This window comes from Anguilla rostrata, chromosome 4 (genome assembly GCF_018555375.3).
Source record: "Anguilla rostrata isolate EN2019 chromosome 4, ASM1855537v3, whole genome shotgun sequence".
In the NCBI taxonomy this organism is placed as follows: Eukaryota; Metazoa; Chordata; class Actinopteri; order Anguilliformes; family Anguillidae; genus Anguilla; species Anguilla rostrata.
In genome coordinates, this window is record NC_057936.1 from 2,571,800 (window position 1) to 2,598,439 (window position 26,640).

A 26,640-nucleotide genomic window follows, 5' to 3' on the forward strand; every position below is an offset into this window, starting at 1 on the left:
TTAGCATTTGGTTAAAAGTTTTTGGTTCACATGGTTAAAGTTATTAGCCTGCAGGTACAAATGGTGCCATAAGTTACCACGGTCAATTATTTGAGCCTAAAGACCAGCCTAATTAATTTCATCATCAGTTAGGACCACCAGTGTCCACCAGGGGGCAGTGCAGGCTTGGTAAACCGGCATCTGGGAATTTCCCCAACACGTTAATCTATTTCACACAGAGTAACGGAGTCGGACCTCATAACCTTTTAAAAGTGCTCACGTTGTCCCGGTTGCTGTGTGGAGGCTGTAGCCTTTGCATCAGTATTTGGAGATTTTCGTGTTTGGGGGGGGGGGGGGGTTGAAGGGCCTGAAATTTTCCTCCTGACTTCAAAACCCATCTGCCACTGTCAGCCCCAGAGACAAGGCGGCAGCTCTGATGGTGCATCGAACCAGATGCCTGTCGAATCTCACCTTTCAAAGACTCTGGCCGCCGGCCTCGACTCTAAACTCCCATGAGCCTCAGCACGGCTTTTATGTAGCTGTAGCAGTAATGGCAGAATGAGATCTCCGCGGGTGTTGATCTGGCATCTAGCATGCCTTTCATTTTGGTGTCCAAAGCTGTGGCAGTAGGCCGCCTTGTTTATTACTGAAAGTCCTTTCAGCTCGTCCAAAGCGCCAGAGTGCTGAAGGATGTCCCAATGGGGTGTGGTCAGGGTGTCTGAGCGGAGTCGCGCGATTGGTCCTGTGGCTTGGATGGTGGGCGGGTTTGCTCAGCTCACGAGAGGAGGTTTGGAGGCACTGAGGCAGATTACCTCATAATCCGACTCACATCCACATTTACACAGACACACACACACACTCACATCCACATTTACACAGATACACACACACACACACACATCCAAATTTACACAGACACACAGCACACACCACACTCAATTACATCAACACATGCGCACACGCTCACACCACACATTATTCACACATGCACACACACACTCACATCACATTTACCACATGCAAATACACACGACACACACACACACAACACACACACACGCATACACACACACCAGTACACATACAACACATGCCACAAATACACAGACACACACACACACGCATACACACCACCATGTACACATACACAAGACATGCACATCACACAACACACACACACACATCACACACACCTGTACACATCACACATCAGGCCAAACACACAACACACACACACACGCATACACACACACCCAGTGTACACATACACACATGCACGTGCACAAATACACACAGACACACACACACACACGCATACACACACACCCAGTGTACACACACATTGCTTTTGGACGGTGGAAGGACGGTGATGTAATGAGAGTGGGCTGTGACATTCTGTCTGATAATCCGGTAAACGGCCCGTCTGTCGGCCATGTGGGGCCGGAGATTAATGCGGCTTCATCACAGGGAACCGCCGTAGCGGTGTTCTGTCATTGGCTCATGCAGCGGATTAGATATGGCACAGAACTGGGCTTGTGGGGACCCACTGTAGCTGGGTCATATCATTACCTCATGCAGGGGATTAGATATGGCACAGAACCGGCGGGACTGTAGTGGGATCTTAGCTCATGCGGTTAGTAGCCAGAACGGGCTGGACCATGTAGCTGTTATCATTAGCTCATGCAGGGGATTAGATATGGCACAGAACCGGGCTTGTGGGGACCCACTGTAGCAGGGTCATATCATAAGCTCATGCAGTGGTTTAGATGGGACAGAACCGGGCTTGTGGGGACCCACTGTAGCAGGGTCATATCATTAGCTCATGCAGTGGTTTAGATGGGACAGAACCGGGTTTATGGGGACCCACTGTAGCTGGTCATATCATTAGCTCATGAAGCGGTTTAGATGGGACAGAACTGGGTTTGTGGGGACCCGCTGTAGCTAGCTCATTAGCTCATGCTGCATTTAAAGGTGGTGATGCATGAAGTATTAATTTCCCTGGACTCTGAGCAGCTGAAGTTTAGTCCACCGTGTTTGTCCACATTTTCTCGCCCCACCGACTCTGGGAGAGAAAGTGAGTGCCGTCTGATGAATGTGTTTCGTGAAGAGTGTGGCCATGCGTGAATCTCGTCCTCCAACATGAACCACTGAATTTGGAAAATTCCGAAAAGCTGGAACAAGTATGTGGTAATGAAGTCGAAGGAGGCATGTTTTAATCTTGGCAGCTGAAAATCTTGTCACTTCAGATTTAATTTGTTTGCGCAGATATTGAAAGAGAACATTCTGCCAACAATTTATCTTGGGAGAGGGAGATGGGAGTTAGGCTGGATTCTCTAATGCTACAGCGAGACCAGAAGTGTTCCCAGAAGACCGGAACAAACAACCCGATTAAGACTCAAAAAACAATACACTTATTGTTTCTTCAAAATGACTGTCTTTAGAAATTTGGGTAAAAAACGCAATTGACTGTTGTTTGCTTTTTACAGACTTAATCAAGTTGCCCTGCCTGGGAAATTCTGTCCTTAAAGCATTCCTTAAAACGCATTTATGAGGAAGTTCTTCCTCAACGTCTAATTTGAGTGGCTCAATTATAAAATTTTATTTTGAACATTTTCATTTGCAGTTCTTCCTAGGCTGTTGCCATGGAGATTAGTTTATGGGGTTTAAGGGAATAGGAAAAGGAAATTAATCTAGAAAAAGTAATGATAGAAGCAGGTTACTGGTTTACTTCACTGTTTTACTTGTATTAAAGTTTTGTTTTCAAAATGAAGCCTTACATAGCTTTGCATTTACCACACAGCTCTGTACAAAGTTCTGAGAGTATTTGCCCTCTTGCTCTTTCTGGGGTATTAAGCGTCAAAGATGTTTACGGAGGGGGGGGGGGGGGATACATCCTTTAAATCCCAGCTGTTTTTTTTAACAAGTAGGGTAACCGAAGCAAATAGGGTTGCGCTACATATTAATAAACCTACATCACCATAACGAGGTAGTCCAATAGGATTAAGGTTGGAATCGTGGAGCATATTCATTCATTAGCTGCCAGCGTCTAGTTTTAGCCGACTTCAGCAGTTACTCTCCGCGGCTCCTTAAGATCATTCCGGAAGGAGGTAGTGTGTTATCTGAAAAAATTTATGTCAATAAAATATTCCCGCCCTAGACCAATCTTGGCTTCTTTGATTAGGTTGATGAGAATTTTGGCAGATATTTTGTGCACGACTGTGCTTATCTTATCGACATAAGTAATGCTCCAATTTCATTTCGCATATTTGTCTTCCCTGACCGTGAAAGATGTGTCCGGTATGCGATATGAAAGTTATTTAAAGTTTCCTCCCTCCCTTCTTTGCTTTTTTAATATGCTTTTGTCAGGGATAAATTAAAGTGCTCCACAGGACTGGCACCACCAGTCTTCCTTCAGTAGATGAGAGGAAATTATTGTTTTTTTTTTTTATAGCTTGCAGGGCGGTGTCTTTCTGTGTGTGCTCTTTGTGCTAATTACATCGTGAAGTGCGGACTAACTTTATAATGCGGGTCTATAAATGGAATCCACGTGTCCCACATTGAGATGCTTATGTCCATGTTTTTGTAATGGTAGGAAATGGGGTGCTTTGTTTTAAGGAGAGGGCCGTTTTCCTTTTCCCCGTTTGGCACGTAGTTTTGGGGGTAGCAGCCTTCCTCGTGGAGCGCAGGACTGGAACGCTGGGCGCCCGTCCCGTGTTCGATAATCTGGCGGGCCTGCGGCCGTGGGAACTCTTGTTTCGCATGATGAAGCGTGTTGCTTGTGCATGGGCACGGTGCCGTGTGGGCGCGCTCCCTGACAGAACGCGGGCTCGTGTGTTTAATTATTCATCGTGGAGCAGCGGGGCGCACAGAACCGGCCTGCGTAAACTTCGCTTGTTCTCTAAAAGCCCCCAGGGGTCCTGTGCATAGAAGGGGCAGCAGGTCAATAACAGAATTAATATCGATCTGAGCCCTGCTGGAGGGACGGAAGGCCCAAATCTCACATTCTGGCTCCTGGGAAGGGGCCTACAAGGGGCCTACAAGGAGCCTTTGGTCTGAGCCTCATGGATAGAGTGGTCTTCAAGGGGTCTGCTTTGTGAGCCCTGTGGGCAGAAGGCCCTGTGGCTGTACGGTCTCCTGGGAAACGTCAGTAATGGAACACGCTCAGAGAAATCAAATCAAAGCCTACGTAATACCCCCCCCCCGCAAAAAAAACAGTACTAGTAATGTGCAGGGAAATCAAATCATTGTGAAGAGAAATACGAGGTAAGAAATGACGGATATTTTTGAGTTTGTGGTCATGGAAACAGCTCGTGCGGCATTTAAAGTGTTGGGTGGGGAGGGCCAGCCTTGCGTGCGGTGTCCTTGCGTGAGGATGCAGGGTCCCGTGGGGCAAATGAGAGGGTGGGGGGGGGGGGCACTTTCCCTTGCCAGGGTAGAGAGGGGGGAAAAACACGTTATTGAATTCATAAACTCCAGGGCATATGGAGGAGGAAGAGGAGGAGTAGGGGAGGAAGATGGGAGAGGTAACATGAACAGGAAGTGATGCGTTGTTTGGGCTTCCCCCTCTCTGCTGGCACACTTTAGCTCAGATCAAAGATTCAAACCGAAACTCTCCGTGAGATGGTAAAGACCCCCCCCCCCTCAACACCCACACCCACACCCACAAAAAAAACTGCTTCTTTGAAGCTCAGACTCTCAGACTCTCTGTGGCCTCTCTCTCTCTCTCTCTCTCTCTCTCTCTCTCTCTCTCCGGATGCATGCCGCTGTGCTGGGAAGGAAGTGCTGTTGTTGTTTGCGTGGTGTGTGAGAAGTGGCTGGAAACGGCATCCTCCGCTCTCTTTTCTCTCTTTCGTGTTGTTCCTGTTGTTCTCTCGCTCTTTTTTTAGTCGCTTACAGTAAACGGGTCCCTGAAGCCCTCGCGCCGCTTTGCTGTCGGACGCATTACTGTTGTGTTTTTCTGGTTCTGCGGCCGCCTCTGTGGGACGGGACGGGCGTTTCTGTGAAGACGCCTCCTTTCCGTTTGACTTCTGAGGGAAACCATAAATGAGGGGGTGGGGTGGGGTGGAGGGGGGGGTGGGGGGGGAGGTGGGTACACGGGTACACATTTTCAGAGTTTAAGCAGGAGCCGAATGTGAGAAGTCTTTCAGCTCCTCTGCAGCTTTACGGCACCCTACGACTAGAACCACTGGGTCCTGTGTGACTAGTCTGCCGTTTTTTTTCCAAAGAGGAATGTGTTTTTTTCGCACTTTTATCCAGCGAATTCACGTGGAGTTTCTCCACCAGTTGGCGCTCGCAGCTGTAGTTCCAGTACATGGATGGCAGGGGGTGCGATAAACTATGTCTCATTACAAAACACAAAATATCTCCACAGTCTACAAACTACAGTCAAAATGGTGGGGTGTGGGCTGCTATGCCAGTAGCACTGAGGTCTAGAGGCAGGGCTAACCAGCCCTGTTCCTGGAGATTTACCATCCTGTAGGTTTTCACTCTGACCCTAACAAAGCCACACCTCACTCAACTGCTGGAGCACGGCTGCCCAACCCTGTTCCTGGAGATTTACCATCCTGTAGGTTTTCACTCCAACCCTAACAAAGCTGCACCTCATTCAACAGCTAGAGATCTTGTTCAGTTGCTAACTAGCGGAGGTGTGCCAAATTAGGGTTGAAATGAAATTGTACAGGGAACAGGGCTGGGCAGCCCTGGCCTAGACAATGCAAAAAAAGAAGAAAAAAATGTGTTATATGGTGGCACATGAAGTGCATTCATGCAGATGCATTTTTTCAATGACTGTAATTTGTAATGCTGTCCATCCCTGTTCCTCGGTACTGCAGCGTTTGACGTTTCACTGCGTAGGCGTTGTAGTGCAAAACGCTGCTCCCTCAGTGATGCGTGTCACCCGCTTTAGCGCGAATGCTAACGCAGGCCTTTCCGGCGTAGCGGGCCGGCGTAGCTGAAGCCTGTCAGCGGAAGGGTGGAGACTGCCGCTACGTCTCGAACCCCACCTCCAAAATCTTTAGCGGCCGCTCAGAAATTAAAGTCCCGCGTGACCACAGTTAGCCTCCACCGTCTGCTCCCCGATGCCTGAGATATTAAGGCACTGTGCTGCCATTTAGTGTACCACTGACCACTTGAGTAAGTAATTACTCCAGCTCCAGCTTTGGGGCTTGCAGGATCCCTGAAACCCCCAAGTGACAGCCTGTGGGGAAATTGTCAAACTGAGAGGTTTTTAAAAATATTTTTGTATTCATGGTGTATCAGTCTTGCAAATGATATCCAAGAGAAAACTCTCGTCGAAGAAATTTCTTATGTCAGGTGCAACTATGTGATTAGAATGTTCTTATCTGAACATTCTAATGCTGATGTCACAATCACTGCTGGTGACTGAAAGCAGTGGAGTTCTAAAACTTCCCAAAAAAAACCTTCTCTTCAGACGGTTAATATGGTGTTTGCTATTGATAGTGGTAAGACTGTGGTTAGTTGTGAGTTTGAGGGTGAGGCATATGTTCGGAGTGAGATGACTGTACGTCTGTATAACATAGGCAGGGTTTTTCCACTGATCTTCTCTTCCCTAGAATCCCTTGTGTGTATCAGCCAATGAGAAGTGGGCTGTGAGAACTGACCCCCCCCCCCCCCCACTGCTCTGATATCTCATCAGCTGTGAAAACCATTCCCGCCTTCCAGGAATTAGGAACATTTACAGAGTATCTCTTTCTGTTTTTTTTTCTGGAGATTCTTAGAAGGGAAGGAAGACGGCAGGAAATTAGCAGCTTGTGCCCTCCCATGATGCCCCCTGATAGTGAGACGAATCGTGAGGCTCCGGTCTTGACGTGGATACATGGACCGCGTCTCCAAATCCAGCTGAATCAGACGGGTTCTGTTCTGGGGGGCACTTTTCCCTCCTTTTTTTGGTGTCTGAACTGGAAGCTGAGAAGCAGTTCAGAGGGGGAAAAAAAGGCATCTGTTTGGTGTTATTGTCCGTATTTCACTTTTTTTGGGGGGGGGGTGTCAGGAGGAGTCGTAAATCTTAAAGATTTTAAAGTAGCCGTAGCCCTTTAGCCGTTAGCGGTGCTCCCGGCGGGGTTAGCGTGCCGGCCCGCCGGCGTCTCTCTCTCTCTCTCTCTCTCTCTCTCTCTCTCTCTCTCTCTCTCTCTCTCTCTCTCTCTCTCTCTCTCTCTCTCTCCCTCTCTCTCTCTCTCTCTCTCTCTCTCTCTCCTCTCTCCTCTCTCTCTCTCTCCCCCCCCGTTCGGCCGCCCAGCGGCTCGGGGGACACATTCCGGGACGGGACGCTGTTTACCGCCGCGGGCCCCGCAGCCGCAAATCCCGCCGAGCCCGCCGCCGGGGGAACGGTCTCCAAGACGACCTGAGCACAGCCAATGGAGGCCGTGTGTTACAGGCGCTCTGCAGATCGCTGCCCCTAATCAGCGGAAGGGCGTTAAATCCCATTCCCTTTATGGCATAAAAGCACGTGCCTGCAAGCAGCACATACATATATTTCTATTTAACAGGTAAACGTGTCAAACTATGCTGTTGGGTCGTGGTTGAGGTTGGGTTTAGGGTTAAATGCTTATCCCCCTCTCAGACTTGTGTTAATTTATGCTGAGGGTTGCGTTGAGTGTTAAATCTGCTCCTTTGCGCAGGAGAGCCAGGGGGCCTCATGAGCACATCTGGTATCCGGGGGGAAGCCTGCGTTGCAAAGCCGGGGAAATCCTGCGATCACGCGTCCGAATTCCTGGGCTCTCATCTGAGAGGCCGCGGAATCCGCGAGGCCTGAGCAGAGAGTTTGTGGGGCCTGTGTCACGTCAGCCGACCGGGTAGAGCAGCTGAAGTGTGGAGAGGACTGTTCATACTGCAGCTGCCTACCGCTGGGCAGCCCTGTCCTCCCAGTGCAGCCTACGTCCAGTAAAACGGACATCGCCGCTCCTTATCTCCTGGATGGAGGTGCTAAGATGGCTGCCCAAAGAGAAAATGGACACACTCACGAGGGCCAGGTTAATACTGGTTTAGAGAGTGGAGATGTGCTGCCGACTGAATTATTTACTGCTCATTAATGGTGAAAGAAAGCTGCTAAAACCAGAGGCTACGCAAAGTGTGATGTTGTTAAATCAACAGAATGAAGTGTCAGATAAAGGAAGTGAGACGGTAAAGAAATGTGAAACGTTTAAACAGGAAGGGAATGAGGTTGCTTTAAAATGTTCAAGAAACAACAACAAGACATTGACACACCGACAAGTGCAAATGTTGCAAAACGGTGTCTGTCACACAGGTGTGGATCATCCATTAAGCAAGCAGATGACTTCCCAGCATGCACAGGGTCATATGTAAAAAGTGCTGAACAGGCCCGTTTGCCTGTAATTATGGCTCGCGTGACTGCAGGTGGGGACTCGGTGACTTTGAAAGAGGGGTGATTGTTTGGGCACGTTTGTTCGGTGACAAACCTGCAGGCGGATGAGGTGATGCCATCGTGGAATTCTGAGGGAATGACCTCATCGGCTGAGGGCGAGTGTGGGTGAAGACACACCCCTCAGAATCGTAGTTCTGCGCGTTGATCGTGTATTTACACTGAGGCACGATAAGGTCCAATGCGAGGCAGCGAACAGTCATCTGAGGACCGCTGGCTGCAGGAGTTCTCTATGCTCTGCCGAGAGAGAAACCAGTTTCATTTAAAAAACAGTGGACGTCCCGCTTGCCATGGAGTGGCCCTGTGCTGTTTCTGTTTGTTTATATTTTTGTTCAGTACCTATTTGTAACACTATGTTTATGTGACCACGCAAATTATGACCACTTATTATCACTTATTTCCGGTTCTCTGATTCACATTATGAATTTCCTCCGTTTTTTGTGATACATTGTTCCGTGTTCTAGTAAATCAGGGTTGCGTCGCAGCTGTAGATGAGGTGCGCCCATGCTAATTGTAAAAGCGTGTTTCTGTTTGTTGGCACCGCATGTATAAGCACAGCCGTGCAGAACGTGATTCCTTCCTTCCCAGACGCTGAATAATTCATCTTGAATGGCTCTGAGGTAAAACGCCCGAGGTATGTCCAAAAATAATCTGTTTATACATATTTCACGCTACGGCACCGCGTGTTCTCCCTGGCAGATGCCCAGGTGCTTCGCCGTGGGTCTTTTTTCTTGGAGCGACGATGTGTGAATGGCCACCGTGGAAGAGCGCAGCGCTTTCACGCTCGCATCGCCGGACGAGAGCAGCTCTGCCCTGTCCCGCACCCGTCTCGGTCCTCCTTCGGGTGAGATTTTAGGATTTTTGGGTTGACCGTGGTACAGCTGTCAAGATGAGCCCCTGAGATTTACACCCTAAAATACTAATGCTAATACAACAAGCCACCCATTGGTAATCCATTTTTTAAGTGGAATTTACTTGTCACCAGTATTCTTGATCGTACTGTACAGGTGTTACTTTTCCTAAAGAGGAACCTGTGTAATAAATATGAATGGTCTGAAATTCTTCTCGTAAAAACCACGAGCCCGTGATTGTACGTGAACCCGCTGTGGAATTTTTATGAGACCCGTGATGTTCTAAACTCCTCAGTGTTCTCCATTAAAAAAAAGACTGTGCCGTGATTGGCTGTTTTTTTTTCTCCCCTGGCTGTGAACAGCAGCCTATTGGCAAGTTTGCAAGTGTGGCAGTGGGAGATGCCAGGCTCGACCCCCAGAGCACTCAGTGGATCGCTCTCTGTGTTTCTGTGATCGAATAAAATGTTCCTGTTGCCTTCTTCGCCTACGAGAGAGAGAGAGTGAGAGAGAGAGAGTTGGTGTTTCTCAGCTTTATGGAAACGCTGGTCTATTTTGGGACGTGTGTGAAGAAGTAAGAGTATTTTTAGCCTTGTTTTGAGGCGAGGGAGGGTAGAGATTAGGACTCAAACCTGGTCATCCTGGACGTGTGGATTGATCACTCACAGCCCAGACTGGTGTTTTTTATCAGAACACTGGGCTGAACACAAACACGCTGTTGTGCTGTTGCCTGAAGCATGCACGAATGTGCCAGTTATTTATGTATTTATTATTTATTACTTTGGGAACTGCAGATTACATGGGAATGTGTGGTTAACTGTTGTTTGTAATCTTCTTGTACTAATCTAAGGGATGCAACCTTATCCGATTGTGGCCGCTGCTCTTCGGGCCAAATCCCCCCCCCCCCCCCAACAGCAGAGCTCTGGATTAGTCCTGGCTTATCGGAGTCAGGAGAGCCTTTTGGTCTGGCTGGAAAAGGAAGGTTGAAAGACCTCCTATATTCACTTCATTTTTGTGTGGTTTAAATTTAGCCTAAATATAGTCTCTAGCTCCTGTGTGTGCCTGAACACAGACTCGTTATACAGTACAGACAATGTGATGGACACCGCCAAGCGCCGTGTTCACAGAAAGATCTATTCTGCAACCTCATGGGGACACACACAATCTGCACCCGATTCTGTAACCTTATGGGGACGCACACAATCTGCACCCGATTCTGTAACCTTATGGGGACCCACACAATCTGCACCCGATTCTGTAACCTTATGGGGACCCACACAATCTGCACCCGATTCTGTAACCTTATGGGGACTCACTCAATCTGCACCCGATTCTGTAACTATGGGACCCCCAATCTGCACCGATTCTGTAACCTTTGGGACCCACATAATCTGCACCCGATTCTGTAACCTTATGGGGACCCACACAATCTGCACCCGATTCTGTAACCTTATGGGGACCCACATAATCTGCACCTGATTCTGTAACCTTATGGGGACCCACACAATCTGCACCCGATTCTGTAACCTTATGGGGACCCACATAATCTGCACCTGATTCTGTAACCTTATGGGGACTCCACAATTGCACCTGATTCTGTACTTATGGGGACTCACTCAATCTGCACCGTTCTGTAACCTTATGGGGACCCACATAATCTGCACCTGATTCTGTAACCTTATGGGGACTCACACAATCTGCACCTGATTCTGTAACCTTATGGGGACCCACACAATCTGCACCCGATTCTGTAACCTTATGGGGACCCACATAATCTGCACCCGATTCTGTAACCTTATGGGGACCCACATAATCTGCACCCGATTCTGTAACCTTATGGGGACCCACATAATCTGCACCCGATTCTGTAACCTTATGGGGACCCACATAATCTGCACCCGATTCTGTAACCTTATGGGGACCCACATAATCTGCACCCGGTTCTGTAACCTAATGCACCCGAATCAGGGGCGGCAGGGTAGTATAATGGGTAAGGAACTGGTCTAGTGACCTAAAGGTTGCAGGTTTGACTCCCCGGTAGGACACTGCCATTGTACCCTTGAACTGCATTGCTTCAGTATATAATCCAGCTGTATAAATGGATGCAATGTAAATGTAGGCTACATGCTATGTCAAATGTTGTGTGAGTCGCTCTGGATAAGAGCGTCTGCTAAATGCCTGTAATGTAATGATTCTGTAACATTAAGGGGACCCTGTCTGCTGTTGGAGCGTACGTTGTGAAGGCTTTAAGTAGGCTAATGGAAATGAAGTGATCATTGGAAACTGTATTAGCTGACTCATTGATCTGTTCCCCCGTATTGTTGGGTAGCTATACCGCTACATCCTCTCGTCTCGCATGTTATTGATCGCTCAGAAAGTGCTGGGAGTTTTATCCCCACGGTTGGTGTACAGCGAGACACAGCTCGTCTGATCTTTAAATGTAGCGATGTGTGGGGGGGGGGGGTGTGCGAGATCTCCTCCCCAGAATAGCCGCCGTGCGATCGCGCCCCAGAAGGCCCTCTGTCTCACCCCTCCGCCGGGCCGGGCGGGTCGCTGTTCGGTGGGACGCTAGCGGGGGACGTGTGGACCTCACGCGCCGTCTGTGTGCCCGTGTGCGGGGATGTGCAAAAACACTACAAATCTGACCTGCACTAAAAATAAACGTTTCAGTGTATTTCTGCCCATGAAACTGATGCTTACCAATTCTGTGTGTGTGTGCGTTGTCTGTTGTGTTTGTGTGCGTGCGTGTGCATTGCGTGTGTGTGTGCGTGTGTGTTTGTGTGTGTACGTGTGTGTGTGTGCGTGTGTACGTGCGCGCGTGCGTGTGTGTTTGTGTGCATGCGTGTGCATTGCGTGTGTGTGTGCGTGTGTGTTGTGTGTGTGTGTGTGTGTGTGTGTGTGTGTGTTGTGTGCGTGCGTTGTCTGTTGTGTTTGTGTGCGTGCGTGTGCATTGCATGTGTGTGTGCGTGTGTGTGTGTTTGTGTGTGTGTGTGTGTGTTGTGTGCGTGTTTGTGTGTGTATGTGTGTGTGCGTGCATGCGTGCGCGCGCGCGCGTGTGTGTGTGTATCTGTGTCTGTGTGCAGGTGGTGTTCCATGATGTGAGCAGCCTGTCGGAGAAGCTCCTCCCCATCGTGGAGGTGATGCAGAAGCACTTCAGCGCTGGATCCGGCGCTTACTTCAGCGACGCCATCTTCTTCCTGTCTGTGGCCATGCACCGCATCATGCCTGCAGGTTAGCCCCGCCCCCACCCCGCATCATGCCTGCAGATTAGCCCCGCCCCCACCCCATATCACTGCAGGTTAGCCCCGCCCCCACCCCGCATCACTGCAGGTTAGCCCCGCCCCACCCCGCATCACAGCAGGTTAGCCCCGCCCCACCCGCATCCTGCAGGTTAGCCCCGCCCCCCCCCGCATCACTGCAGGTTAGCCCCGCCCCCACCCCGCATCCCTGCAGGTTAGCCCCGCCCCACCCCGCATCACTGCAGGTTAGCCCGCCCCCACCCCGCATCACTGCAGGTTAGCCCCGCCCCCACCCCACATCACAGCAGGTTAGCCCCCCCCCACCCGCATCACTGCAGGTTAGCCCCGCCCCACCCCGCATCACAGCAGGTTAGCCCCACCCTCACACCGCACCACTTCAGGTTTGTAAATGAATTTGTAAATTACCCCTACATAAAGTAGGTACAGCATGTTTATTGTCTATGTTTTAATTGTATTTCTGGTATGATTTAAAACTTTACTGCCTAGCAGACAATGCAGTGTATCATTGCGACTACTGTTCATAGTTTGAGTTAATTGAGTCCCTCTGCCATCACCGATACTTTCCATATCCCTGGCAACGATCGTGAAATTCTATATATAATGGGTAATATTTCCGCGAGTGAACCACATAGACGTACTTGTTGGTGTCTAGGCTGGGACAGTGGACCAGAGTGCCTCGATCTGGTCCACTTTTCTTTTAAAAAAATAATAATAATAACATCAGTTCATCACTGTGATTCCCATGGTGAGCAACAGGACATTTTTTTGAAGTTTATGTTGAGTGGAGTTAAAAGTGAATGGAGTTAAACTGAGTAAGTGTCAGTCAGAAGGTCAGAGGTCAGTCAGAGGGTCAAAGGTCAGTCAGGAGAGGGGAACATAAAGCATTAGCGTGGCGTTTAGCGGCCGAGAGCTGGACCTCGGGACCGGCCTTGGGAATGTCCCCGAACGGAAACGCTGCTCACCTTCAGTTTTCTCTCCTTCCTCCTCCACCAACAACCAACCGTCTGGGAACTAGAAACATTAGCTGTGCTTCAGTGAAGAGGCACCCCCCCCCCCCAAAAATAAAAAATAATTTAAGTGCGGGACAGAGAACAGCACTCCTCAACACAAGGGCTTCAAGCGCTTGAGTTTTAGGAAAACGATGGCGAGACACACTCATCAAAAAAAAAAGAAAAGAGGAGAGAGACAAAAGTTTTTGCTGTTGTTGCTTAGATTGGATTTTTGGGCGTAGAAGCACAGCAGTCATCATCGTACCGTCCGAGGAAAAGCCGGGGGAGAGAGAGATTAACACGTCTCTGTTATCCTCTGAGGGTTGAGAGAGCCTGGTGCAAGCGAACGGGGGAAAAGGGGGGATTTCTGCGTTCCTTTTTCTCGCTCGCGGTGCGAATCGAGCCTCTCGCTGGATTCACGCTGCTGTGCTTTCCCTTGCTTCTGCTGTTCAGCAAAACAAAAAACAAAAAACCTTGCGTCTCCAAAAAGTGTCATTCTTCAGAAAAGCCAAAAAGAAGACGGCTTCTGCTTCTGCAGTCCATTTACCAGCATAACAGTGCTGGCGTATGTGGGATTCTGAACGGGGTTTTGAAAGTTGAAAAGGTTACTGGGCTGAAAAGTTAGGAAACTTTGACTAAGAGCAGAGCAGGAGGCAACCCTGTGGTTTGTGTTTGACAAAGAAAGGTTATGCAAGTTTTTTTTTTTCCATGCCACAAATGATGTGCATTTCTTTCTTTTTTTCTTTTTTTAACTGCTCTGCGATTTTTTACGTGTCCTTTGTGACAGGATGTGATTGTGGCAGATTTGTAGACAAAGGGTTGAAATTAAAAATTCTCAGTCAGACTTAGTTTTTCTCTCTTCAGCCTGTGGGCATAGTTGCTAATCAGTGGATGCAGATTAAATGCACTTTTTAAATTAATTTAATTAACTCGGTTCATTGTTTAAGATCCTTGAATGAATTGGATTTTAAATTAAATGAAGGTCAACGAGGCTCTTTGCTTGACTGTTTACTTGTTCAGATTCTTTGTGTATTCCACAAACGTTTTTGTTTATTGTACTCATCGAAACTCATCACACTGTGTTACAAAATATCTTCTAAAAACTCTCTCCGTCTGTCGAAGTGTCTTCAATCAATGCAGATTAATTGCTGTCCATTATGCACCGTCCAAATATCACTAGACAGGCAATTGCATAGCTTTAATTAAAATAACCTTTTTTTCCCATTCAAACAGTTGGAAGTTTACTGAAACAGGGTGCACGGGAGCCCAATCAGACTCCGCCTTCTGCTGGCGTGTCCTGTTCAGGCGTTCAGGTGCCCTGCGTTTCCGTCCGACTGCCTGGCCGGCACAGCGAGACAGAATCCACTCCGCTGCTGTGTTAGCATTGCAGATTCACAGCGTTTCCGGGGGTCTGGCTAACACGACGTGACTGCGTTGCATTGCATTATGGGCACTTGGCAGGTCCTGTTACACTGAGTGACTTACAGATTGGAGAACGCTGGGCACTGGGGGGGGGGGACGGGGGGGTGGAGTCATCGCCATGGATACGTACAGCTGCTGGCGTGAGACCTCTGTGTGGCCCCGTTTAGGGCCAGAGCCTCCTGTAGGCCACCCAACTTTTGATCGTAAGTGTTTTTATATTTCTTTTAGAAGATGAAACAGCATTTTAATTTTGTAGTAATCAGTGTAGCCGGTAGCTTTTCCGATGCTGTTGTTGTGTTGTTGCGCCGGTTTGTTTGTTCCACGGTCCCCGAACAAACCTCTCTCCACCCCCCGCCCCCCAAGTTTGTGATTGCTTTTGCTACCTCCATAACCCCCCACCCACCCGTATCATTCTTGTTTAGGGCCACCAAAATTCCTCGAACCAGCTCTGAGTACGTGCGTGCAGCAGTAGGCCCACCACAGAGAAGGCTCAGTCGGCTCGTTCGTAACCGCACTGCGAGGAGCGACGTAGCTGAGCTAACCGACACTTAGCACGGTCAACACCGTCGTCATATCACTCTTAATGCCAGCGCGCACTCAGGTAACCGCAGCAGGGCGGTTTAGAGATTGATAGATAAAGAGGGTCAGGGGTGGAAGATCTGAGCTACGGTACAGTCTGAAGAGATGAGTCATCAGGCTGTCTCAGATGATTTGTCAGTGATTCTGCCGTCCTGGCCGCCATGGAAATTTCCATTAGTTCCACCGTGGTGGGGGCAGGAGGGTAAGGGGGGGGTGGGTGGTGGCGGGGTGGCAGAACAGACAGCAGCAGTTGTGACTAAAACCTCTTATAATGTACATAACCTAATATTATCAAAAAAAATATGGGGCTACAATTTTCCCCGTTCAGAATGAAGGTTGGGTTGGTGAGCTCTGCATGATGTCATGGCAGTTCAGAATGAATGGAACGGGAGCTGAAACTCCTGTCATATCAGATAAATTGCAGTAATCTCGATTCCATAAAAGTGTGAAAATCACTCCGGCTGTTTCCAAATATAGTTAATGCTCAGAGCCCAACCGGCATGTGAGGAGGGGTTCCAGATGACAGATCATTGCGTCTGCATCATTGGTAAAAAAAAAAATTAAAAAAAATAGCATGGAAAATACGCCGGGCGTATTTTCCCCTTATAAGGGGTGGCGATGGCGGAATTATGGCTTTTGGATATTTGCCGTTTCCCTGCAGATGGAACATGTCGGAGAAGCAGGCTAGGAATGCTACCTTCTGCTGAAAGCAAAGGCCCCAGCACACCTGCGATCGATCGAAAGGTGATTTTTCTCTTTATTTGACGCATGATGCACCTGTGTGTCCAGGGCGCTGGACAGGTGTGCATGCCTATCGCTCAGTTCAGTTTGTTGCAAACAGATTAAAATAAAATAAGACTACAGTCAAAGAGAAATTTTGGCGGTTGGTTTTTGAAAGCAGCCGTTGCCTCAGTGTTTCTGGTGTTGGCTGGAAGAGCCACAACTAGAGAGGTTAACAGGTGAAGGATCTAGAGATGAGCAGGTGACGGATCGAGAGATGAGCAGGTGAAGGATCGAGAGATGAGCAGCTGAAGGATCGAGAGATGAGCAGCTGAAGGATCGAGAGATGAGCAGCTGAAGGATCGAGTGATGAGCAGGTGAATCTGCTAACAGTGCTAACGTGCGTTCACTGAGCTCTGTCAGTCTCAGATCCCCACAAAGCGGAGGCATACTGTATCAGGTGATACTGGGAGGGGTGTGCAGAGACAACACCTGTATCTGTCGCCTGTATGTTTTTCGGAAGGGGGGTGTTTTCTATACGTCCCACACTGTTATTCTGTCAATGCAAGCGTCATTGTGTCGAGAAATGCACAACAAAAGAACTTGTTTAATTTTCTGTTTAATGCTAACATTTTTCTGCAAATCTTACCTCTTCAGATATCTTGGTTCCGCTTCAGGACAGCACAGTAACTGTGTGTTTTTGGGTCGGGGTACACCCCTAACCACAGTAACTGTGAGTTTGTTTCGGGGTACACCCCTAACCACAGTAACTGCTGGGCCCCGCAACCACATGCAGTTCCTTCAATGACTGTAACCCCCCTCCCCCGCCCCGTCGCTGTTTCGCGGTATTGGGCAGTGGTTGACAACAGCAGAGTTGTCAACCAAGCCAGGGCTGTCATGGAGAGAGGTGGGGGTGGGGGTGGGGGTGGGGGTGGGTGGGGCGGGGCGGGGCATCCCAGCTTTACCGCACGATTCGGGGTTCGCTCAGTCAGTTTGTAATTGAGGTGTTTGGTACACGGCACCCGTAAGCCTGGCAGGCATTGTGACTGCGTGTGTTCTACTGTACGCCTCGCTGCTGCTGGACTGCCTGGATAATGCATCCCAGGGGCGCAGCCAGACAGCATCCACCAATCAGTGTTGGCGTTGTTCCGCTTCTTATTGCCAACATGCTCCGTGATTGGTTGAGCTGCTCTCTGGTTTTCATGTACAAAAAAAAAAGTGACGGCACCTTCCTCCTGTCCCTCTTCTGTTTTCCCTGAGTGGAGCCGGTCCAGGTGTTGGTTTTGTTGTGACCTTCGACCCCTCTGTTGGGAAGAGATTCTGAGTTCATATAACGGGGGCCTGCCATTTTAAACCGAGCTTAGACCAGCTTCAGATCCCGGCTGATATCACAGTATCACAGGGTCACAGGCAGCTTCCCTCAGAGCCGATTTTTAGCCGTTTGTTTTCTGTTTTTTTTTTTTTTCACCGCAGAAGGGATTATCGAGCCCTGCATGCGGCACATTTACCGGCATTTACCGATTTAGCCGAGCGAAGTGGGGCAGCTCCGGCTTGCGCGTGTTTGTGTTCCCTCTGCCGCCTGTTTGTTAGCGAGGTTGTTGGTGTTATCTCAAGAATTTGCTAATCCGTTACAAAAACCGAATGGATTGTGCTGAGCCCCTTGTTTTGTGTTAAAAAAAAAAAACACAGTTTGTGCGGTACAGAGTGAAATGTTCTCCCGTGCCTTGTTTGTTCTGTCTGTTTGAAGTTTATATCAGTAAGATGAGAGAGGGAGGGAGGACAGCATCCATCAGAAAAACAAACAGGGAAAATTACATTTTTCTCCAAAACTGTTATCTGTTCATAAAGTGACAACATGCCACTTTATGAACAGATAAAGCTCTCTCAATCAGGGATTGTCTTTGGCCTTGTTGTGGGTGTAATCTCTGTGTGTTCAGAATGCGTATTTTGATTCTTGGTTAGTGCAGTTAATGTGCTTTAGTGCTTTGTGAAGTTGGATCTTTACGTGCTGATGGGAGAATGCCGTTAGCCAGATCTGGCCCTATTAATTATATTAATAAGATGTTTCTCCAGAGGATCTAAATGAAGATTCTAAATGAATCTAATGTTGCATGAAGTTTTTCATTAGTTACACATATATAATCAGTAGCAGACAGGGCAAATCTGCATGTTTACTTTAATCCACTTTTTTATTTAATTTTTGGACTTGAGCACTTTGCACTACGTTCAAATAAATGTATACTTTTCTAATCTCAGTTCAAGTATATGTTTTATCTGGAGGTGGGCTGGATCTGATTAGTGGTATTTTTGGGTTGCAAGTTCCCTGCTTCTTTTATTGATCCTTTTTCTACCAATGTGAGCATATCATGTTATTTATTTATGTACTTTTATTTGCTTTCTACATTTTACAACCCTGCTGAATAAAGTATAAAATGGTGACATCTGACGTCTGCGATAAAACTGAGCTATAAGCAACTCCGGTGCGCTGAAAGTCACCAGCTGTTTGTTTGTGGGTTGATTAAATAAACGATCCTGCTCTCGCGGCTGCCCAATAAATTTTGCCCAGTGTAGGCTAGATTTGTGGCTCGTTTTTTTTTTTTTTTGACACATCGCATCAATGAAAAGCTATTTTTCCATGACTGTTAGCAGTTTGTCACTGCCCGGGAACTCTAACAATGAACAGGAATCTGGGAAAATATCGAAACGGCCATAGCCCTCAGCCAACCCGGAGTTTACACGCGAGGCCCTCTTGGTTGGATTTCACACTGCGCGGTTTTCGGTTTTTAGTGAACTATAGTTCCAGCAAACACGCTAATTTGAACGCTTCAGGAACCAAACGAAAATTCATTGCAATTTTAGAGTTCTGAATGGGTGTCTAAATAACATCTTAATGTGTGTATGGCAGTGTCCAGAGGACGTTTTAACCTAGTTTTGCGTAGGCTACCTACGCGCAAACCTGCGCACACGATCTCTGTATAGGCTGCAGTATACGGCCAGCTCCGAAATGGGCTAAGTAACGATGCTGACCTACATCGAGAGCCGGATCAACCCGGATCGGTTCGTGCGTGGCATTGTTGTCAAGCTTCGAGACGAGGTCAGTGCAACAGCGGTCTGCAGTCTCCTGTAACCGCTCCGGGCTGCAGGGAAAGATCCGGAAGCTTAACCAAGTTAGCGAGCTGACCGTTTTTTATTTCTTGACAGGCGACGACGACCTCAGCTCTGTACTGCGAGTCGTTTCGGATGACGCTGTCCATGGTTTGGGGCGCCTTTCCAGAACGACCTGAAAGCGGCAGTTAAACTCCTGCTGAAATATGCGCTCGTAAACCGTACTGATCTGTTTCGCGGAAATCCGTTCAGCAGTGCCATAAGTTTGGCTGTTTTGTTTTTGCTGTTGTTGTAGCCAAACCGCTGCATAAAATGGATTTTTATGAATTTTACGACCCTCTAAAATTTTAAATATTTTATGTACAAGAGAATTTATGTTCCGTTACTGAAACCGAATATACAATATATTTTAAATATGTGTGAAGTTCAAAAATATAAACATTTCATTTTTGTGCATTTGTTTGAATAACAACAATAATTAGAGTATTTGTTCATATATTATGAAGTTCTGTAATACGTAGATAATATATTTAATTTACTATATTTTCAGTATATGGCATTAACATAGAGGTTTGTTCTGATCTGACTCATGGGGTTTGCCAGAGGTCCATCCAGAGATTTTTTTATCTTGCCCCCACTGTCACCAAACCTGTAGCAAAACAGGTTTGACCTGGTTTCCCCTGGTCTGGTCTGGCTTGGTTTGGCCTGGTCTGGCCTCGTTTGGCATGGTTTGCCCTGGTCTGGCCTGATTTAACCTGGTCTTGCCTGGTTTGGCTTGGTTTGCCCTGGTGTGGTCTGGTTTGGCTTGGTTTGCCCTGGTGTGGCCTGGTTTGGCTTGGTTTGCCCTGGTCTGGCCTGGTTTGGCTTGGTTTGACCTGGTTTGGCCTGGTTTGACCTGGTTTGGCTCTGCCTCAGTGGCGGCAGCCATCTTTGTTTCAGAGAAATCACCTTTCTCTGGAGCCTGAAAACAGCTGTGAAATGAGTCGAGTCAACCGGTCAGCCAGCCGGCCAATCAAAACAGCCCTTGGTCCAGCGCGGCCATGTGCTCACGGGGACCCGAGTCTCGCCTCTGCTCTGCCTTCCGGAACCTTCCGGAAGCTTCTCCCTGTAATAATGCTGGGCTGTCCCTGCCCAGCTGGACTGTTGGCACTCATACAGCAACACCTAGAAAGCATTCGCCTTCACGCTTCCTGAGCAAATGGGCAAAACTGTCTGTCTGTTTAAATGGGATGGGTCTTTCTGGAGATTTTATTTATTTATTGTTTTTAAAGAGTGCCATTATTATCAGTTCCAGGGTGTGTTTTTGATTGGACCAGACAGTCTTTGTGTGGTGTGAAGGATATCTTGGGTACTTGCAGAACTTACTGATAACCCGCTAGCGTTTCAGCATGACAGTGGGAGTGTAGGGCATTTTGATCTTAAGCAAGTGTGCGCACTTCAAGTGACTTAGAAGTTGCTTTTACAGCGATGATAGATAAATGCTCTATAGCAATCAGGTCTTCACAGACTTGTGTGTGCGTGCCACTGAGATATGTACTCTAAAAACTGAAATATTTTTTAAAAACCACAGAAACTGGACCACCCCCTTTTAAACTAAGAGCCAGAGTCAGTGTGGCTATGACTCATTTGTCAAAGGTTTGTCAATGAAAATTCACTTGCATAATCATTTTTTTTGTAGATGGCCTGTGCATGTCGTCATGTTAGTATCAACAAAATGTTGATGGCTGCTTTGTTCTTTTTTTTTATTGGCAGTGGCGTCATGTTCCCTGGCTTTGTGTTGGGGACATCCTTGTTTGGAGAGGAGCAAAACGGGCTGAAAGGCAGATTGGGGTCTGTTTTCACAGCCTGTTTGGACAGAGTGTAGCCTGGCCCATTGGCAGCGCGCTCGCCCTGTCCCGGCTTGTCAGTCAGCCCCATTGTCCGTCGGCCAGCAGCTTAGCCTCATCCGTGCCCTGTTCTTTCTGGGACAGCCGCATTATGTGAGCAGTATGTAGCCCGGTAATGCTAGCGTCAGAATGTAGTTTGTGCTTTTTTCATTGTGACAGAGCTGCTTGCCAAAGAGCCTGACCCCAGTCAGCACATTGGCTAGCAGAGCTGTCAATCATGTTGACCCCCCCACCCCCCCCAACCCCCACTCGGTCACTGGCTGTGTGCAAATCAGCCTCCTAACTGCTGCGTTCTTAAAGTATGTACTGTCTACTAAGCATACTGCATACTGTGTAGTGCGCACGTTTTAGTATGCAATGGGAAGAATGCAAGAAATATCCCCATGCTGTTTTCCAACCGTGCTGTGGAATTGTCACGAGACGTCCCGTCCTTGTGCGACCAGGCTGATGTGTGGCTGCTGTTGTTGAAAGGAAACATCAGCTAAGCTGTGCCTCGTTTGTAAAGCGAAGCTGCACATCATATTCATGGGGCCAAAATGTTTTTTTTACTTCCTGAATATTATGCTCTCAAGTGTACTCAGCAAAACCCCCAGAAATAAGGACATTATCCTGGTATTGTCACTACACTACATTTAGAGAATGTACTCAATAGTAGAGTGTGCTGATTGGGACACGGTCCCTCTCTCTCTCCGCTGTTTTTTTTTCCCCCGCCCAGAAATGAAGCGCATCGTGCAGCTGGACCTGGACCTGAAGTTCCGGAGCAACATCCGGGATCTGTTTCAGGAATTCTCCCACTTCCCGCCCGGAGCTGTGATCGGAATCGGCCCCGAGCTGCAGCCGGTGTACAGGTACGTTTCACATTCAGGTGCATACAGGTGTACCCCACACTCAGATGTGCACATGTATACCTGACACTCAGGTGTGCACAGGCATACCCCACACTCAGGTATGCACAGGTATACCCCACACTCAGGTGCGCACAGGTATACCCCACACTCAGGTGCGCACAGGTATACCCCACACTCAGGTATGCACAGGTATACCCCACACTCAGGTATGCACAGGTATACCCCACACTCAGGTGTGCACAGGTATACCCCACACTCAGGTGTGCACAGGCACACCCCACACTCATTGGGGTAGAAGTACACCTTACACAGGTAAGTACAGTGTAGGGGGGTGGGGGTTGATGTCCCAAGGTAGCTGTACCAGAGGGCTGGCGGGTGCACCCTTAGCTGTATTAATGCTGTGGTGCCATAGGCAAAACACTGCTTAAGCATGCCAGTTTCACCCTGAACACATCCCTAAATCTCACCCTGTCAGCACTGCACGACTGCAGCACATTTCCGTCTGCAGCGCGTTCCCTAAACGCCCCCCCCCGTCTCCGTGCTCGATGCCCCGCCATGCCGGAGCACCTGTGGGCTTCAGCCGCTTCAAAAACTGTCAGCATGAAGTGGGGGGAAGGTTTGGGGGGGGGGGGGCTTCAGTGACATTCCCTCTGGCGGTGCCTGTCAGTTTATTCTTTGGAAAAAAAAAAAAATGCGCACGTCAGCGTAAATGCAAATGGCCCGAGGCTCAGTGCAATTACCGGTTTTAATTGAGTTTAGAGCCCGACGCACGTCCCTCTCGGGCGGGCCGGGGGTCTGCTCCGTTCCCTCTGGTCCCTGGGGCGCACGTTCGTGACTCTGGGGCGCTCTGACTGTGCGGACTGCGCAGAAATCCACTCCTGTTTAAAATGCGCTCTGCTCCTTCTCCCTGGTGTGAGAGACAACCCTCAGCGCTGTCAGCTAAGCATTTCCTTTTGTCTTTTACCCTTCACAGAAAAATCTCAAGAAATATTCGGGAGTTCTTGCCAAAAAATCTCAGCGAGCACAAACTGTACAAATTGTCGATACAGCTTTGCTTTGCTCGAGTTGTCTTGTCTTTTTTTTTCTTTTCCCCTCTACTTGTGAGGATGAGGGAATTTGGTCAACCAGACAGAAATGTGCAGTCAGAGGAGGCGTGTAATGCTTCTGGTGTCCCCTAGGGGGCGGTAGAGCCAGCTGCACAGCTGATTCCGTGGCCTTAACCCCACCCTGAGCTCTTCACCTCCTCCTGGACCCTGTTAATGCGAGCCCGCTCTCTCTCTCTCTCTCTCTCTCTCTCTCTCTCTTTCCGCTCGTCTTCCACCCTTGTGAACGCAGCGCAAATCCTTCAGAAACGCTCAGCGCGGATTTCCGTAAGCGCATTTCTGCGCGCTGCCATTAACGCCGATAAGCCCTCCGTGCGCTCGCTCGCTCGCTCTGACCTTGGCTTATGCTAATCGCACCCGGGCTGCTGAATGGGTGATGAGTAAATAATAAATAATGAAGGTCAGAGGTGCGCGTGGTCGTACGCCGTTGCTGATAGGGTGGATATGAAGGCCCACTCTCCTGCCGTACGTGAGAAGTTGTGCGTTTGAGCACAATGTCTTTGTGATGCCAGTATGGAACCTGGGTATAATGTACATATTGACAGTGATATTTCAGTCATAGTGGTCTGGCAAGCCCCTATTTGTATTCATTTATGCATTTAGATTGGTGTAGTTTTAACTCTTGAGCTCTCTTGACGTGGCACATTTCTCAGAAGGGAAAAAGCACAATTTTTTAGTGTGCAGTTCATCACTAAAAACGAGAGAAATGGCAGAATTCTGTACACAGGTGAGTGTCTCTGTGAGTCCGGGAGTGCAGGTGTGCAGAGAGAGAGGGAAAGAGAGCGGTGAGACTGAAATGAAATGTGACCACCCGTTGGCTTCTTCGTTGGCTTTCACTGCAACATTTGCATCTTGCGTTGTGCACCATCTTTGGCCGAGCCCGGGTGTTGGCTCCTACCCCAAATGAGGGGCGTGTGAGGTAATGATAATGCTGCTCCTGAGGGGAGTGTGTCTGTGCCGGATCCAGCCTGGGGGTCCCAAACAAACCCTCCCCAGCATGTGGCTCGGGGGGGTACGCGGGCCACCAGTTGCCATGGCGCGGCTGAAATGTCACGGTCAGGCCGACCTCTCTCCGTCTGGCCTCTGCAGCCGCAGGAAGTGTCCGTTCTGATTTCCTGTTTAATGTTTGGCCTTCCGACACTTCCGCCCTGAGTCTGGGGCTTTCCACACTGCTTCTCCTTCTCATGCTTCTCTGTGTGTGTGTGAGTGTGTGTGTGTGTGTGTGTGTGTGTGTGTGTGTGTGTGTTTGTGTGTGTGTGAGTGTATGTGAGGTGAGTGTGTGCGTGCATGTGCGTGTGTGTGTGTGTGTGTTCAAACTGAAAAAGAACACAGATTTGTTTATGTCAGCCCAGTGTTCCATGCTCTCGTGGGGGGGGTGGGGGGTGGGGGGGGGGGGCGGGCTGTGGGTGACTGACGGATAGAATCCGCCCCCCCAGGGGGTCATATAAACTTTTGCAGGGACAGGGGGTGGCGACAGAGATATATGTGCTTATCACATATCCCGGCAAATGCTCTTATTTTCTCCTGCATTGTAACTCTCTGTGTATAACGGCTTCGGCTAAGTGAACTTAATATCGTGTAATGTATCAAAATTATCGTCTCCTGTGCCTCTCCTCACAGAGCGTTCAGCGGGATTAATAATTTATGTTTCGTTCTCGTTACGTGAAAAGGCAGCCTGAGAATTAATTTTTAAAAATTGTCCGCCGTTTGTTTCGCTCCATAAAACGTGCAGTAAAAGAGGTTTGATTCCTGTCCTGCGTTCCCCTGCCTGCCAAGAGAGAGAGAGAACGAGAGAGAGAGAGAGGGGGGCGAGAGAGGCAGTAGGAATGAAAGGGAAGGAGGGAGGGAGGGAAAGAGAGAGAGACAGAGAGAGAGAGAACGAGAGGGAGGAAGGGAGAGGTAGAGAGAGCAAGAGGGAGGGAGAGAGAATGAGAGGTTAGAGGGAGAGAACGAGAGGGAGGGAGAAAGAGAGAGAGAGCAAGAGGGAGGGAGAGAGAATGAGAGAGGGAGAGGAGAGAGGGATAGAGAGCTGTCTAGGGAGGCTGAGGATGACAGGAATTAAGAGTCCTAACAGAAGCTGAACCCACTTCCCCAAAAGAACCCACTTCTCTGCCGTAGGGAACCCCAGCCCTGGTCCAAATCCTCTGCACAAGTCCAGTACACTCTGCACTCGCTCTCTCACAACCCTCACTCAGAACCCTCTCTCCTAGAGCCCTCACTCAAAACCCTCTCTTAGAACCCTCTCTCAGGACCCTCACTCAGAACGCTCTCTCTTAGAACGCTCTCTCTTAGAACCCTCTGTCTCAGAACCCTCTCTCAGAACCCTCACTCAGAACGCTCTCTCTCAGAACCCTCTCTCTCAGAACCCTCTCTCTCAGAACCCTCTCTCAGAACCCTCTCTCAGAACCCTCACTCAGAACGCTCTCTCTTAGAACCCTCTCTCAGAACCCTCTCACTCAGAATCCTCACTCAGAACCCTCTCTCAGAACCCTCTCTCAGAACCCTCACTCAGAACCCTCACTCAGAACCCTCTCTCAGAACCCTCTCTCAGAACCCTCTCTCTTAGAACCCTCACTCAGAACGCTCTCTCTTAGAACCCTCTCTCAGAACCCTCTCACTCAGAACCCTCTCTCTCAGAACCCTCTCTCAGAATGCTCACTCAGAACCCTCTCTCAGAACCCTCTCACTCAGAACCCTCTCTCTCAGAACCCTCTCTCAGAATGCTCACTCAGAAGCGGTCAGCTGTGTATTCACAGATTTATTATTAACCTTGCAAGCCAAAAAATAAATAGAAATAGGAGCCCAGCCGAGCGTATATAATGTTCTGGAATATTTTTTATTTGTTTTTATTGTAGCTGTGTTGCTGCATTGCTAAAGTGTTTATTGACAGAATGCAACACCGTCACGGGGATTAGAGTTTTGTGCTGATCTGCTGGCAGTGCTGTGAGCTCGTTGGGAGTTTAATGACTGTAATGCCCTTTACGCTCGGTACATATGGAAATCCCTGCGGACCCATTGTGAAATGGACTCCAGTCCGAACAGTGATCACGTGGACCTGAGGTGAAGTGAAACTTTACTTTCGTATGACTCCGTCCTGCAGGATCGTTTTCCGATTCCAGATCCTCACCCGGGTCCGCCTTTACCCCTCTGCTGGGCCAGAACCCAGCCGTGGGACAGGAGGTATAACCCCCCCCCACAGCACCCTTATGTTACTGAGCTAAATGGGATTAGACCCCCTAACCCTAACCCCCCCCCACCCCCTCCTCAGGTTGGCATGAGGTCAATACACTGTACCCTGCCAGGGCCATTGGTCTTATATGCCATGATCTGTAGTTGGCAGTGGTGCCACCCAGCAGTGTAGCAGTACGGTTAGAGAACTGGGTTTGCATCATTCGAGTTTGCAGGTTCGATTCCCAAGTGGGGGGCACTGCCGTTGTTCCCTTAACCTGTCCTGAGCTGCTCCAGTAAAATACCCAGCTGTATAAAGTTTTTTTTTTACGCTG

The 26,640-nt window shown here is 48.8% G+C and overlaps 1 protein-coding gene across 6 annotated transcripts in view; it reads left to right on the forward strand.

Moving 5' to 3' along the window:
- The window catches only part of xxylt1 (xyloside xylosyltransferase 1), a 52,391-nt gene that overhangs the window by 7,251 nt on the left and 18,500 nt on the right, over nucleotides 1-26,640 (forward strand). For all 6 annotated transcript variants that reach the window (XM_064330042.1, XM_064330039.1, XM_064330038.1 and 3 more), the window contains exons 3-4: nucleotides 12,309-12,456; nucleotides 21,902-22,034. In XM_064330042.1, the coding sequence (XP_064186112.1) occupies nucleotides 12,309-12,456; nucleotides 21,902-22,034 (281 nt within the window). The remainder of the gene's footprint in view (nucleotides 1-12,308; nucleotides 12,457-21,901; nucleotides 22,035-26,640) is intronic.